We start from the raw sequence: 15,318 nt of genomic DNA on the forward strand, positions 1-15,318 counted from the left end.
TTGTTCAGTCACTCTCAGTTGTGACCGACTCTTTGCAACCCCGTGGAATGCAGCACGCCATGCTTCCTTGTCCTTCACCAGCTCCCAGAGCTTTCTCAAACTCATGTCCATTGAGTTGGTGATGCCATCCAACCATCTAGTTCTCTGTCATCATTGTTACTATCTTTACCTAGCTTACTAAGTCAATGGGGGAAAAAAAATACAAGAAAAATGATAGGAATAAAAAAGGTTACATTTGCATAGTGTCTTAGATTATCTCAACAGCTTTCATATGCAAATCTCACTTAAATCTACACATTTCATCAACTCAGAAAGGGTAAAACACTTGGTTCAGTCAAGTTACAAACCTCATTCAGTTGGAAATTAAACCTAAGGTGTCTGACATCAACTCATTTTCCATCTTCTTGCTGCTGCTGTTGTAGTCACGCATTCCGGGAAACAAACTCACTCAGAAGGACCATGCAGATGGTGGAGTGCAGTTAATTCCACCGGCGGGCCCAAGGCAGAGTGTCCTCTTAGCCAAGGACCCCAACCAGTTTTTGTGAAAACCTTATAAACCCTAAGTGTACGCTCTCAAACCCACCTCCCCAAATTCTCTGAAACTAGTCTGAACAAAGGAAAAGATACAAAGTTAACCCGTGATTCGTGTGCCTTAAGCCTAAGTAGTTAACAGGGGATAATTATCAGAAGGCCTGTGGTCATACCTCAATAAGTATAATAGTATTTATGATTCTATTCGGTTACACAGATAATTAGGGTATTCTTCTAGGCGAGGGAGAGTCTAGGTACGAGCCCTGGGGCTCTTCCATCGGGGGTCCGGTTTTTCAGTTGTTGTGTCGTTTCCGTAGATACTGGGCATAGAGCTCAAAGTCCGCTGTCCAGCCCAAGATGTTCCATCTGTTTCCTCCTTCACTGCATTCCAGCTGCATCCAGACTCAGGGTCACAGGGTGCTGACAAGAAAATACTCCAACTAAAGGCATGGTATTTCCATCATGTTGTTATCAAGAGGGGGCCGTAAGCCCAGACTAAGAAAATGTCATTATTATTTGAAACTGCCTTTGGCCTATCTTTACCTGTATTAAATACAACTGTTAAGCCATCAGAAAACCCAGGGTGGTTTTAAATAAAGATTTTCACTTTCCAGTTGTACCATGATAGTTTGTCTTACAGAATAAAATGACTTTTTTGGAAGGAGGGGAGAATCGACTTCTTAAATCTGATGCAAACATCCGATTGGTGTGCTTTATTGTGAGTCTAGCTGAATGTTTTCTTAGCAGGATCTCCTGTTACTAAATTAAGCAGATTTTCCACAATTTGTTCTTCAAAACAATGGCGGGAAATAGGCCAGAACAAGCAGCGGGCTTAGAAAACAGCATAAATGTATTTTTGTTCAGTTACCAGTTAAAAACGGGAAATAATTTCCTTTTAAGCCAACAGAAAGTGGGAAAGGACAAATGTTTGCTCCAGCCACATTCAGTCTAAATTATTTATTACCTGCTACAGATTGAGGTATGTTAAAAACATTTTAGAAGCAGGAAAGTTTTGATACTGTCCAAGAAATAGTTTGCAAATATCAGTAAATTAACACATTAAACATATCAGCCATTGTAAAGGGTGGGTCATAGGCTATTATGGTTTTCTTAGATCCTGTATTTGGGGGAAAAAATCTTAATACTTCTCAACATGCTGTTGAGAAAGTGGATTTGAAGCCCAAAATTCTAGTATCATCTTTTGCAAATCACTGAAACATTCTGAGTGTCCCTCAGCATTGTCAAGCAGGCTAGTATCTATTTCATAGGGTTGCAATGAGAATTAAGTGAGCTAATAGAAATGAATTGTCCAGGTATAATACCTAATCCACCACAGAAATACCCACATGTCTAGATACCCACAAGATAACTGATCCCTAGTTAAAATATACATTCATAAATATAATTTTCCTTATTTAAATATGATTGAGAAATAGATGTTTAATGTCTAACCACCTCATATTCTAGCTACTTTAACACTGGACTTGAAATGATTCAATAGTAATATAATACATCATTCATTTACTCTTTCACTTTCATAGTCATTAAACAAAGACTTAGTTTATTACCTACTGTGTGTAAGGCACTTTACTAAACTCTGAACTAATCCTAGTTTGCAAGGTAGACAATAAATCTATCCCCACATAATCTACAACCTATAAGCTATTGTGTGGAGATGAGGGTGGAGGTGCTAAGTGCTATTAGACAAGAAGGGCCTTGGCTTCGTATAATGAAAGTAATTTCTTTAATTCCACTATGGACAGAATACTGCACAATTGCACTCATCTCACACACTAGTAAAGCAATGCTCAAAATTCTCCAAGCCAGGCTTCAGCAATACATGAACCGTGAACTTCCACATGTTAAAACTGGTTTTAGAAAAGGCAGAGGAACCAGAGATCAAATTGCCAACATCTGCTGGATCATCAAAAAAGCAAGAGAGTTCCAGAAAAACATCTATTTTTGCTTTATTGACTATGCCAAAGCCTTTGACTGTGTGGATCACAATAAATTGGAAAATTCTGAAAGAGATAGGAATACCAGACCACCTGACCTACCTCCTGAGAAACCTATATGCAGGTCAGGAAGCAACAGTTAGAACTAGACATGGACCAACAGACTGGTTCCAAATAGGAAAAGGAGTACGTCAAGGCTGTATATTGGCACCCTGCTTATTTAACTTGTATGCAGAGTACATCATGAGAAACGCTGGGCTGGATGAAGCACAAGCTGGAATCAAGGTTGCCAGGAGAAATATCAATAACCTCAGACATGCAACTGATACCACCGTTATGGCAGAAAGTGAAGAACTAAAGAGCCTCTTGATGGAAGTGAAAGAGGAGAGTGAAAAAGTTGGCTTTAAGCTCAACATTCAGAAAACTAAGATCATGGCATCCAGTCCCATCACTTCATGGCAAATAGATGGGGAAACAGTGGAAACAATGTCAGACTTTATTTTTGGGGGCTCCAAAATCACTGCAGATGGTGACTGCAGCCATGAAATTAAAAGACGCTTACTCCCTGGAAGGAAAGTTATGACCAATCTAGACAGTATATTAAGAAGCAGAGACATTACTTGGTCAACAAAGATCCATCTAGTCAAGGCTATAGTTTTTCCAGTGGTCATGTATGGATGTGAGAGTTGGAAAGAAAGCTGAGCACCGAAAAATTGATGCTTTTGAACTGTGGTGTTGGAGAAGACTCTTGAGAGTCCCTTGGACTGCAAGAAGATCCAACCAGTCCATCCTAAAGAAGATCATTCCTGAATATTCATTGGAAGGACTGATGTTGAAGCTGAAACTCCAATGCTTTTGCAACCTGATGGGAAGAGCTGACTCATTGGAAAAGACCCTGATGCTGGGAGGGATTGAGGGCAGGAGGAGAAGGGGATGACAGAGGATGAGATGGTTGGATGACATCACCAACTCAATGGACATGAGTTTGGGTAAACTTCAGGAGTTGGTGATGGACAGGGAGGCCTGGCGTGCTGTGGTTCATGGGGTCACAAAGAGTCAGACATGACTGAGCAACTGAACTGAACTGAACTGATGGCAAAAAATAGAGGAAGATCTTTTTAACTAACGTGATTTTCAGACAGTACTGTTTGGTGAAAAATGAAAAGTGCAAAAGTTTACCTATGATAAACTATGCTTCATTAGCAAAGATGAGGACATAAGAAAATGAACACATACACACAATTTTGCAAAAGATATACAGGAAGGATAAATCAAATGCTAAAGTGATTGGTTACATTCAGAAGCTAGATAGGAAAGGAGTGGAAAATAGTTGGCACAGAACAGGTAATAGGATTAAGCAGAGAGGAACTCTTCTTTGTGTAGCTCTAACTCTTAGAATCACAGGAATATGTTGCAAGCCTCCACATCAAATAATAAACAATTATTATCAACCAAAAAAAAAATATCAACCAGAATGCAAGGGAATCCAGAGTGGAACACAAATAATATGAAATAAACTCAATTGTATTAAAACAAATAGAAAAAGGAAAAAAAAAAAAAAACACTCAAGGGGCTTGGAAATCAAAGAACCAGCCTAAAAACCTTTGAAAAACTAGAATATGGATGAAATACTTAGTACAGTGAAAAATTATAAACTGTACACAAAAGCTGCAATTTAGTTAGCAATTTTGTTTCTCCTAATGATGCAAGTTAGCAGTTTTGAAAAACAGAGATACAGTTAATATTTCAGAAAGAAAGTTGATTGTTGTGGGAAAAATAAAGTTGACAACGAGACTGTGCAAACAGGCTATCTCTGCCAATGAAATTCCAGCAGTATTGTTCAGAATGCCATTTCTCTGTTAATGGATATTCTTTTCACATTAATCACATAGTAATTGCAAATAACACAGAAACACAAAAGTCTTTTAAAATTCTCCAGTATACATTTATTTACACAGAACTGCTTTTTCTTCCCTAAAACTAAAGTTCTAAGATGATCTTTAATATCAATTTCTAAAATTAAATAGGAAAAAAAAGGCTATTCTTTCATTGAATTCTTCAAGCTGGAGATCTTGGTTATTCTGAGAATTTAGGAACAAAGACTTTGGGGAATAAAATAATGTCTTCTAGCAGCTTGAAAACTCCATCTTTTCTTTAGAAATAGTTGAGACTATTACCATTATAGGATAAAAATCCAATATAAAAGTATCATTTAAAGATAGCAATTGTTAATGTGTAAAGAAAATATATTTTAAAAAAACTAAAATGAGTTCAGAATTTTCTGAACAAGGTATTTTGCTTTCAGGTTCCATTTGTCAACATGTGCATTCAACAAAGACCCAAATAAGCACCAGCTTTGGACTGACCCCACTCATTCTGGTTCTGGTCACTCTCTGGTTCACACATTAGTGAATTTAAAATGTAAGTAATTCTTATAGATCCAGCCCCAGGAATTTAGAAAATAAACATATGTTTCTTCTATATTGAAGGAGGGGTTATGGTACACGTGAAGAGTCTTCACTCTACTTTATTCTGCACATGGAGAGAAAGGGTACTTACACTGGCTAACAATCCAAGCACTTCAAAAACAGCATTTTGTCATAACCATGACCCTTCTCTGTGGCAAGTACTTGCTCTGTTTTACAGACCTGGAAACTATGGTTCAGAACCTCGAGTGACTAAACAGAATTAGATAGAAGTAGAGCTAGAGACATTTAAAGAGTGATGAGAGGTTTCTAGCTTGAGCGGTAGGTCCCTCACTTTCATGATGTTCAAGAAAAAAAAAATGAAAGAGAGAATGAATGGACATAAGGATTCCCATTATAGAGCTATTCATTGTCCATCTATAGGTCAGTTTCACAGTGTACTTTAGAGAGTAAATGGTTGTCCCTGAAGTTCTGGGAAGAGAATTTCTATGGAGGCATTAAGCATAAGAAATGAGATAAAATAAGATTGTTGCATCGATCTGATGAAGTGGCAAGGAGAAAGACAACCTGGGGACAGTATCCTTCTTATTTCTAATTCCTACCTTTGTGGCCTTGGGCAAAGAGCTAACATCTTGGACATCAAAGTCTCATCTGTAAAATAAAAATAAACTGGTTTTGCAATACTGTTGGATGTGAGAGAGGAAAAAGATAAAAACATGTTGAATACAAATCATCTGGGGTACAATTAACATTTGGTTACTAGTACCTCCCTTCATGGGTCCTGCCTCAAGGTCAAAGCAGGACCCGCAGAAACACTGAGTTGGTTGTGGGCTGCCTGACCTAGGACAAGTCCCCAGGGGAGAGGACTATGAATGGAAGAAGCTGAGGTAATAGGATCTGGATGGGCAGAGTCTATAAGGCAGCATTTTGGGACAAAGCCACAGATGTGATGATTGAATTCTGGAATTGTCCTCTGCAGGTCTTCAAAGTCAAGCTGACTCTAATCCAGTGAGCTTTCACCCAGAAACAGCAGATCGTCTTTATGTTTTTTTAGGACCCTTCTAGCCCTCAGGCTCTGTGATAGAATCACCTTTAACATAACCAGCCTTTAATTTTCTTTTTCCAGCGTTTCCTTCTGAAAGTTGGAGAGTACAACTGATTGCTTACCTTCCACTGCCTCACAGTGGGGCTTATTTATAGAATAACCACATGACAGCCAGAAATACCTTCAGATCAGGAGGGACACCGACCATCTGTTCTTCGGATAACGTGCTTCGAGTGATTTCTCCGGGATTCTGGTACTTAACAAAATGTTGCCACAGCATCATCCAATCTGTGTATTTATAGGAAGGAGAATGTGTGTACGTTACATATTTGGACTTGTTTCTTTCAGCGGGAGAAATATAGCCTCTGCCATATGTTTGCTGCACACATAATTACCTTCCCACTCCTTACATCCAATTTTAAATATTTCACTATTCATGTAGCAGCAGGTTAGAATCTTCCCCTTGAGTCCAGATACACTTACACTCATCATCCTGGAAGAGAAGCCCTTTGTGAGATGGTCATTAATCAGATAATTGCTAACTTTCAAGCTGATTCTCTAAATAAACATTCCCCATCTTGAGGTACCTCCTGGAGCTAGGAGAGAAGGCCATGGTGCCCATGTTGTTTCTAAGGCATGTGCCTTCTCAATCCCCCTGACTCCCCCCAACCCCTACTGCCCCTCTTGTGTAAATAAAGAAGTTGTTGATAGTAATGAAAATCATAACTGTGTTGACTGAACTTGGTCCTTAAGCCATGCTGCGCTACACACAGTATATGCATTATCTGGTTTTATGTATCACTACAGCTTTCTGGGGTGGGACTCCTAATACTCCCACCTTGTTGTTCAGTCACTAAGTCATTCCTGACTCTTTGCAACCTCATGAACTGCAGCATTCCAGGTTTTCCTGTCCTTCACTATCTCCCAGAGTTTGCTCAGACTCACGTCCATTGAGTCAGTGATGCCATCCAACCATCTCATCCTCTGTCGACCCTTTCTCCTCTTGCCTTTAATCTTTCCCAGTATCAGGGTCTTTTCCAGTGAGTTGGCTCTTTGTATCAGGTGGCCATACAGAAGAGAAAGCTGAGGCTTAGAGGGAGTAAATAGCTCTTTAAAGTCCCTTGACTTCAAGAGAGAGTGGGTTCAGGCAGAAACCTCCTGTCCCCAATGTGACTTCAGGTCCTGCCAGGACCTAGGGGTGAAAATACACTTCTGAGAGCAGTTATCTAAGCTCTGTCTCAGGCCCCCACCAACCTCCTCCCCATCTGGAAAGAAATAAAAAAAGAACAGGAATGGTTTCAAGCCTAGATCTGCCTGTCTAAAGGGGATTTCTTTTTGTTGAATATTTCCAACATTCATTGATTCAACCAATATTCAATGAAAGTCTTCCAAGCGCCAAATATTTCTTTAGACTCTGGGGATACTGTATTCCATAAAGAAGCCAGATCCCCCTTTCTCATGGGACTGATAATTCTGAAAGAAGAGACTGACAATAAACAAAGAAGAAAACAGCAGGAAATCATAAAGTCTGCCATAGAAGTGATACTGAACAGAGACAGTTCTGTGGTTGCTTCAACTTTAGGTTTGATGGAGTGAACTGAGGTCAGAATGAGAAGGTCAGGCAAATGAAACTCCTGGAGAAGAACATTTCAGACAGAGGGGAACAACTCATCCTCTTAAAGATTCAGATGAAAGCATAGAAGAACCAGAACTCCTGTATGTGAAGGAATTCGGCAAGGAAAGGGAGTGCAGAGGCAAGTAGGGACATGTCATGAATATATTGGGTGTGTATCAGGGTAGGGAGACTGGAATTTAGGAAGGTGTTAATAGATGATGTGGAGGATTTTTATAATCTGATGTGGAGGATGTTTAAAATCTGATTTACATTTTCAGAATTTGGAATGGATTTTAAGATGGGGTAGAGTTGATGAGAACAGAAGCAAGAAGAACCATTAAGATACTAACACAGTGTTACTGAGTCCAAGCTTGTACTGCTCACCACAAGAGCAGACCAGTAGAGTGAGAGATGAGTTGCTGGGGCAAGAAATAGTAATTTTTTTTTAAAATATGAAAACAGTTATTTATTATAGAACAATGTCTAAAAATTAATGAAAGGCTTAAACAACAACAAAAAACATAATTCCACACATTGACATTGACTTTGTAGCATGAAAATTCTTAGCGCGAAGAGGCAAGTTTGTTCTTGATGAATTAATATAATAAATTCTTAAGACATGATTCCAAAATATATGTATGAACTGACTTGACATGTTTATAAACATAAGGGCAATTTAAACACTGGTATTAGTTTCCATGAGTTCAATTTAAGGTTAGTGACTGGAGAGTTATATTAGAAAAAAATATCTGAGATAAAATATTCTTTAGGGAGCTACCACGTACCTATGTACATTTGAAGACCAAGGGTTAAAAGTTCACTCTTGATGAACACCGCTAAGCAAAGGATGTATAACACCCATCACACGTCTGTTCCAAAAACATGGAACAAACATGTTTCCAAAAGTATACATTTCTTTACAAATAAACATTACGACACTAATAACTATAGAGGAACTGACAGAGTGCGTTCCAAAATATGCTTTCATCCCTGAGCCATATCTTAAGGCCTCCACTTTAATCCTGGGGCTTTAAGAACATCTTCTTTGCTTTAATTGGTTTCACGTCTCCATTTTGATCTTCTTTGTAAATGGCACAGTCTCTTTTCTTGGCAAATGTTTTCCCAATTGTCCATACCAAGGTCTCATATCTTCTAGCCATTTCTTCATCTGACACATTGAGTTCCACTGTTTGCTCTTCAACTTCTTCTGCTTTGTTCTTAGCATTCAACTGAAGCATTAATTTCTCAACCTCAGGATTAAATCCTCTGAATGACATTCTTCCATAGAGAAGATCTTCACACAACAAGAAACTCTGCTCTTCTATAATGAAACTCTCTTTCTCTTTCAGCTCAGGCAAATCCAAGTACCAGTGCTCTTCACTAATGATTTTCTTTTCTTCCTCTTCTAGTTGTCTCTTGGTTTCCGAGTCTAGTCCCCTTTGCATGAACTTCACGCGCAGCAAGTTCTTGGACAACTTCGTTTTGCGCTCGGCTGCCATACTGACTCCCACCGGTCTGCAACTGAAGAAATAGTGATTTTATTTGGAAAGTCAGAAGACCAAGAAGGTGGTGGACCAGTGCTCCAAAGAAGCATCTTACCTGGGTTAGAAAACAAGATTATTTTATAGAAAAGGGGAGGGAGTGTGCCTGCTTGCTGCAGACTTCTTGATGCTGGAATATTTTGTTCTTGCAGCTGCCCATGGAGGTCAGAACATGATGTTCCTATAAACTTCCAAAAATATTATCCTCTGTTTGTCTCTATATGAACAGAAAAGTGTTATATGTTTAAAAGTCAGAGCCTTGAGAATGAGCTATCTGGTATATTTCAGGTTATAGGTAACATTCTTCCACAGAAGGTGCAGACAGCATAACCAAGCACAGGTAACAGAGTGTAAAGATAAATCTAAAGAAATAGCTGCAGTTTGAAGTCAGGTTTTTTCTTCTTTGTTACAACAGAAACGCTAGGTCAGTGGAAGGAGCAGCAACTTTTGCCTGAGTGGGACTGCCCAGGCAGGGGATAGAGCATGCATCTCTTTTGAATTCTATCTAGAAAGAGAAATAAGCTCTCATCAGGTAGAGAAAGGAGGAAGAATGTTTCAGAGGAAACAGACATTGCAAATGTACAGAGTATGTTAGGGAAATGGTGAATGTTTATCTCCAGACAATGGTTTGATCAAAAATGTTGGAAACAGACCAGGAGGGCTTTGAGCAAGTGCATCCTTATCTCAGAGAGAGCCCCTCACTATGCAAACGAGCAAAACCAGAATCTACAGTTCAGCAAGACTCTCAGGTGAATTGCATGAACATCTGAGTCTGAGAAATCCTGGTTTAGATAAACATGCTATTGTTCACAATACATCAGGCCTGAGAAAGCCAGAGAGGACGTAGAACTGGGCAGAAACCCGCGGAGGGACAGCAGCTGGGGCCTGGGGTGGGCAGTGCGATGTCAAGTACACAGGTGGGCACTGGATCTTCTGCCTCCTCCTTCCAGCTGTGCTTCTGGCAGAGCTGCAGGCAGAGAAGTATTCTCAGGGCCCCTCTTTGCCTATGTCTACCTGTGAAGGTACTACTTACTTTAAATGGATGCAAAGACAAATTGGAAGGAATAAAGAAATGAATTTTCTGAAAGAAAAACAAAAAAATGTCCCTTGATTGTCATCAGGAGAACTTGTGCACTGAAAAAAGGAGAGACTTACTGTTATTTTTCAAGAGAGAAACTGTCTAAATCACTTGATTTACTCCTGTATGGAGTTTGGGTCATTCTTTTGTGCATTTGAGGAATCTACTCTTTTATGATGTTATGTTATTGCTATACAAACAGAAGTTTCTTTTTCTTATACTATGTTTTTCATAATTCTTATCATCCTTTAAGATACTATATTCTTTTTTAATACAGTATTGTTTGCATTTGAATATTTACAGTGTAAACTTGGACCACGGTGGACTACAGTTTGAGGTGCTGGGAATAAAGTTAATAAAAGATAACCTAAAATGTGAAATTACACTCAGTGTATGTGAAATGTGCCTTTGATGCTCATGCAAGTTGTTTATTTCAGTGCTGGATGGCATGTCACTCTGTCTTAAATCTCTGCAAGAAAAAAAAATCAATTAGCATTGTAGAGCTGGTAATTCTACACTATATTCTGCAACAAGGGGAATGACAGAGAAAGAGCAATTTAGGCTGATAGCTACATCAACTGTTGTACAGTTGATTAAAAATTTAACAGTTTTTCTGATGAATGTCCTAGCTCAGATTTGAAAAACACTGACGGATTTAATTTTCCACTGACTAAATAATCATTTTATAAACCATGTATAATTCATGTAATGGCAATGTTATGGGCTTGTTAAAAATGACTGCTACTAAACAGTTAAGACTCTGTAGCCAACACAGACTTACAATGGATTATTATCAGACTTAGTTGGCACCCAATAAATAGAATGGGCTTTTGCATTCTGAATCTTTAAAATGAAGTGAATTTAAGCTATTAGCCTCAGTAACATCCACCCCACCCCTTTGGCCACAACTCCAAAATATATGTTTGGGAAAAAATGAAATTTATTTGGTTCTAAGGCTGTTTATCAGTCAAATAACATTAAACAAGATATTTAGCTTTCCTAAGTTCAGTTTTCTCACTAGGAAAGTGGTGATAGTGGTACTTACTAAACAAGGTTTGCAGGGAGAAAGTTAAGTGATTTTTTTCTTTTTTTAAACTACTTTAAGTATATATATATATATATATATATTATATTTATATAAATATATATATATTTTATATTTATATTTATATATATATATATATATATATTTTTTACAGAAATGGAGAAAAAAGCTTGAAACTTCATATGGAACCACAAAAGACCCTAAGAGTAGTCAAAGGAATTTTGAACAGGAACCAAGTGGAAGAACTCATGTTTTGAAAAATATAACAAGGCTACAGTAATCCAAACAGTACAGTAATAGCATAAACTGAACACATACAACAATGGCACAGAATGGAAACTCCAGAAACAAACCCACACATCTGTAGTCAACTGATATTTAACAAGGGTCTCAAGAATATACACTGCATTAAACACAACATGTGATTTACTTTATAAAATATATAAATTAGTACATCTATCATACTTTAAGGGAGCTACTTTTTTATCCTAAAGTTTAAGACTTCTCTTTCATATCCAGTGAATAATATGGGCTCTGATTTAATTGGGTCCATGAAATGCATGCAACTAGAAAATTAAACTTTGTGCTAAAAAATCAATTACATTAGAGAGTCCCCTGTTCTTCTTCCACACACTAGGGTATAAAGAAAAAGTTACTTGATCAACTTGTGGCATATGAGATAATACAGCTGAATGACTCAATTAGAGTTTTCATCTATCAAGTCATCATTTTGGTATCATGCCACTATATAATTTGTTCCTTTGACTTTTCCTTTTCTTGCTTTCTTTTTGCTTGCTTACTTCAGTTTTTTATCTTCATTCCCTCCTTTCCTTCTTCCCTTCTTTCTTTTTTTTTTTGTTCCAAGTACCAAGCCAGGGTTTGGGATATAAAGTTGACTAATGCATGAACTTCAAGGCACTCTCAGTCAGGTTGAGGAAATAAACATTTCAAACCCTCACAAGTCTATAAAATTAGTGCTCAAGAGCACAGAGGAGAAAGTGAACCTTTTTCTTTTACCTTCAAGGGAAGTCTTCTCAGAAGAAGTGACCTTTAGCTGGGCCTTCCAAAATGAATAAGGGTGCTACACCCTTATGAATAAGAATGGATAATGGTATCTTGTACAAAGAGTCATGCACGAGGGAAACGAATGTGTCATGCTGCTGAATGCAAGATGTTAATATTACTGAAAATTTTCTCATTGTCATTGTTGTTCAGTTGCTGAGTTGTGTCCGACTCTTTGTGACCCCAAGAACTGCAGCATGCCAGGCTCCCCTGGACTTCACCATCTCCCAGAATGTGTATGAACTCATGTCCATTGAGTTGTTGATGCTATCTAACCATCTCAACCTCTGCTGCTCTTATTTTTCTTTTGCCCTCAATTGTTTCCAGCATCAAGGTCTTTACCAGTGAATCAGTTATTTGCATCAGATGGCCAAAGTATTGGACCTTCAGCTCCAGCATCAGTCATTCTAATGAATAGTCAGGATTGATTTCCTTTAGGATTGACTGCTTTGATCTCCTTGCAGTCCAAGGGACTCTAAAGCGTCTTCTTCAGCACCAGAGTTTGAAAGCATCAGTTCTTTGGTGCTTAGGCTTCTTTATGGTTCATCTCTCACATCCATACATGACTACTGGAAAAACCATAGTTTTGACTGTACAGACCTTTGTCAGCAAAGTGATGTCACTGTTTGTCATAGCTTTCCTTCCAAAGAGCAAGCAGCTTTTAATTTCATGGCTGCAGTCAGGGTCCACAGTGATTTTGGAGCCCAAGAAAATAAAATCTGTCACTGCTTCCATTTTTCCCATTAATTTGTCATGAAGTGATGGAACTGGATGCCATGATCTTCATTTCATGAATGCTGAGTTTCAAGCCAGCTTTTTCAACTTCTTCGTTCACCTCATTAAGGGGCTCTTTAGTTCCTCTTTACTTTCTACCATTACAATGCTATCATCTGCATATCTGAGGTTGTTGATATTTCTTCTGGCTATTTTGATTCCGACTTGTGATTCATCCAGCTTGGCATTTCGCATGATATATTCTACATATAAGTTAAATAAGCAGGATGACAATAAAAAGCCTTGTCATAGTCCTTTCCCAATTTTCAACCAGTCAGTTGTTCTATGCCTGGTTCTAATTGTTGCTTCTTGACAGAGAAGACTCTTGAAAGTCCCCTGGACTGCAAGGAGATCCAACCAATCAATCCTAAAGGAAATCAGTCCTGAATATTCATTGGAAGGACTGATGCTGAAGCTGAAACTCCAATACTTTGGCCACCTGATGTGAAGAACTGCCTCCTTGGAAAAGACCCTGCTGCTGGGAAAGATTGAAGGCAGGAGGAGAAGGAGATGACAGAGGATGAGATGGCTGGGTGGCATCACTGACGTGGTGGACGTGAGTTTGAGCAAGTTTTGGGAGTTGGTGATGGACAGGGAAACCTGGTGTGCTGCAGTCTATGGGGTCGCAAAGAATTAGACATGATTGAGCAACTGAACTGACTGACTGACTTGCATATAGGTTTCTCAGGAGAAAGGTAAGCTGGTCTCTTTCCCATCTCTTTAAGAATTTTCCACAGTTTGTTGTGACCCACACAGTCAGATGAGCAAAAGGAAAAACTCAGACCTGATCCCTTCCCTGGAGTTCATGGTTGAGATAGATAGAAAATCACACCTGCACAAGTAGTACAGAACAAAAAGTACAATTCCAAAGGTGTGCATGAGTTGCTATGGAAACATGGAGACACTGAGTGACTACTCTGTTTGGAGAAGGGAGAGAAAATTATGCAGAGAGAATGACCCTTGAACTGTGACTTCATCCAGGAGGGTAAGAAGTAGGAAGTGGTGCTCATAGCCGTTGAAGCATCTTGTGGCATCTAGTTTGGAGTTGGAGCAGCCTATGACTTCATAAGGAATTGTTCAAAAACTGTTAAGAATACCAAATGGTGGCAGCAGAGCATTAAACCAGGGTCAAGGCCTTCTAAGTGTGGAGTCGTTTTCTGATTGAACATGCAGCACACTCACAAAATTTCCCTGCCTGGGGAGGAATGTATATGAAATTTTTCAATACTGCTTTCACCTCCTCAGAGTTCTTCTTCAAATCCACCCTAAGGTCATTGGAAATGACTCCAGGGTTGTTATTTTTTTGCATAATGAAACTCTGATGTTGGAAAACTTTTAACTAAACAACTCTTTATTGTTACAAAACCAGTCTAGGTAAGCCCCATTGAATCTCATGGCAGCAAACAAAGAAACACAAAAGGATGTGAGAGCAGCCACAGAGAATTTAAAAGACGCCAAGAGGGTAAGAAACTAACCAGAGTAACTCCTGTCACGCAGAGCGATTGTCTAAGATCAGGGGAGATAAATGACTTCTCCAGTCCCAGATTCACTCATGATAATTGAAAATCACTTCAGCCTTTCCTAAAACTGTTGCATTTTCCCCCAAAACATGGCTTGTAGTAGAATGCAAGATAAACAGAAACGCCATGGAAACATTGTCTAGGGATTAGAAGCATAAAACCTTTCATGTTTCAGAAATAAAGGCCATAAAAACAAAATATCTATATTTAACTGTTCTTATGGATGGTAATGAGATATTTTTAGAAGAGAAAAAGCTTATATAGCATATGTGCACTGCCTTGCTTAGATCAGGTTAAACTACAATGTAATGACTAACCAACTTTAAGTTTTATGGTTAAACAAATCTTCTTATTTATGTTTTTTTTTTTTTTAATAGCTGTGCAGAATTTCTGCTTCCTAGAATTGTATATAAACTGAGCACTCACAGAAGACTGAGAAAAGTCAGGTCATTTTTTAAAGACCTAAAGTGCATCATTTAAAATAATTTGGCCAGGCAAAGCAATATTAGGATCTTCAGAAGAGATTTCAGTCTTCTCACTCTACTGCCTGGGAGATGTGCTCATGAGCTAAGCTATAGGACATCTGCCCAGGCCTCAGTTTCTCCTTGGTCCTATGCAGTCCTCTATTTCCATATCCGAGGCTCCTCTCAAACTATCTACCAACGGGATCCACCTGCACACCCCCAGACCTTCTCCAATTCCCATGCAAGCTCTTGGAAACAAGAT

The 15,318-nt window shown here is 38.7% G+C and overlaps 1 protein-coding gene across 1 annotated transcript; it reads right to left on the reverse strand.

The window, feature by feature from the left end:
* Positions 1 to 8,588: 8,588 nt before the first annotated feature.
* On the reverse strand, positions 8,589 to 9,080 carry LOC133058456 (M-phase phosphoprotein 6-like). The gene has a single exon (XM_061145155.1). The coding sequence runs from the start codon at positions 9,069 to 9,071 to the stop codon at positions 8,589 to 8,591; it is 483 nt and encodes a 160-aa protein (XP_061001138.1). The 5' UTR covers positions 9,072 to 9,080.
* Positions 9,081 to 15,318: the final 6,238 nt, after the last annotated feature.

Source organism: Dama dama, chromosome 6, assembly GCF_033118175.1.
Source record: "Dama dama isolate Ldn47 chromosome 6, ASM3311817v1, whole genome shotgun sequence".
Lineage (NCBI taxonomy): Eukaryota > Metazoa > Chordata > Mammalia > Artiodactyla > Cervidae > Dama > Dama dama.

Coding starts and splice junctions, on each gene's coding strand:
- LOC133058456 (XM_061145155.1), bottom strand. CDS start 9,071: ATGGCAGCCGAGCGCAAAACGAAGTTGTCCAAGAACTTGCTGCGCGTG.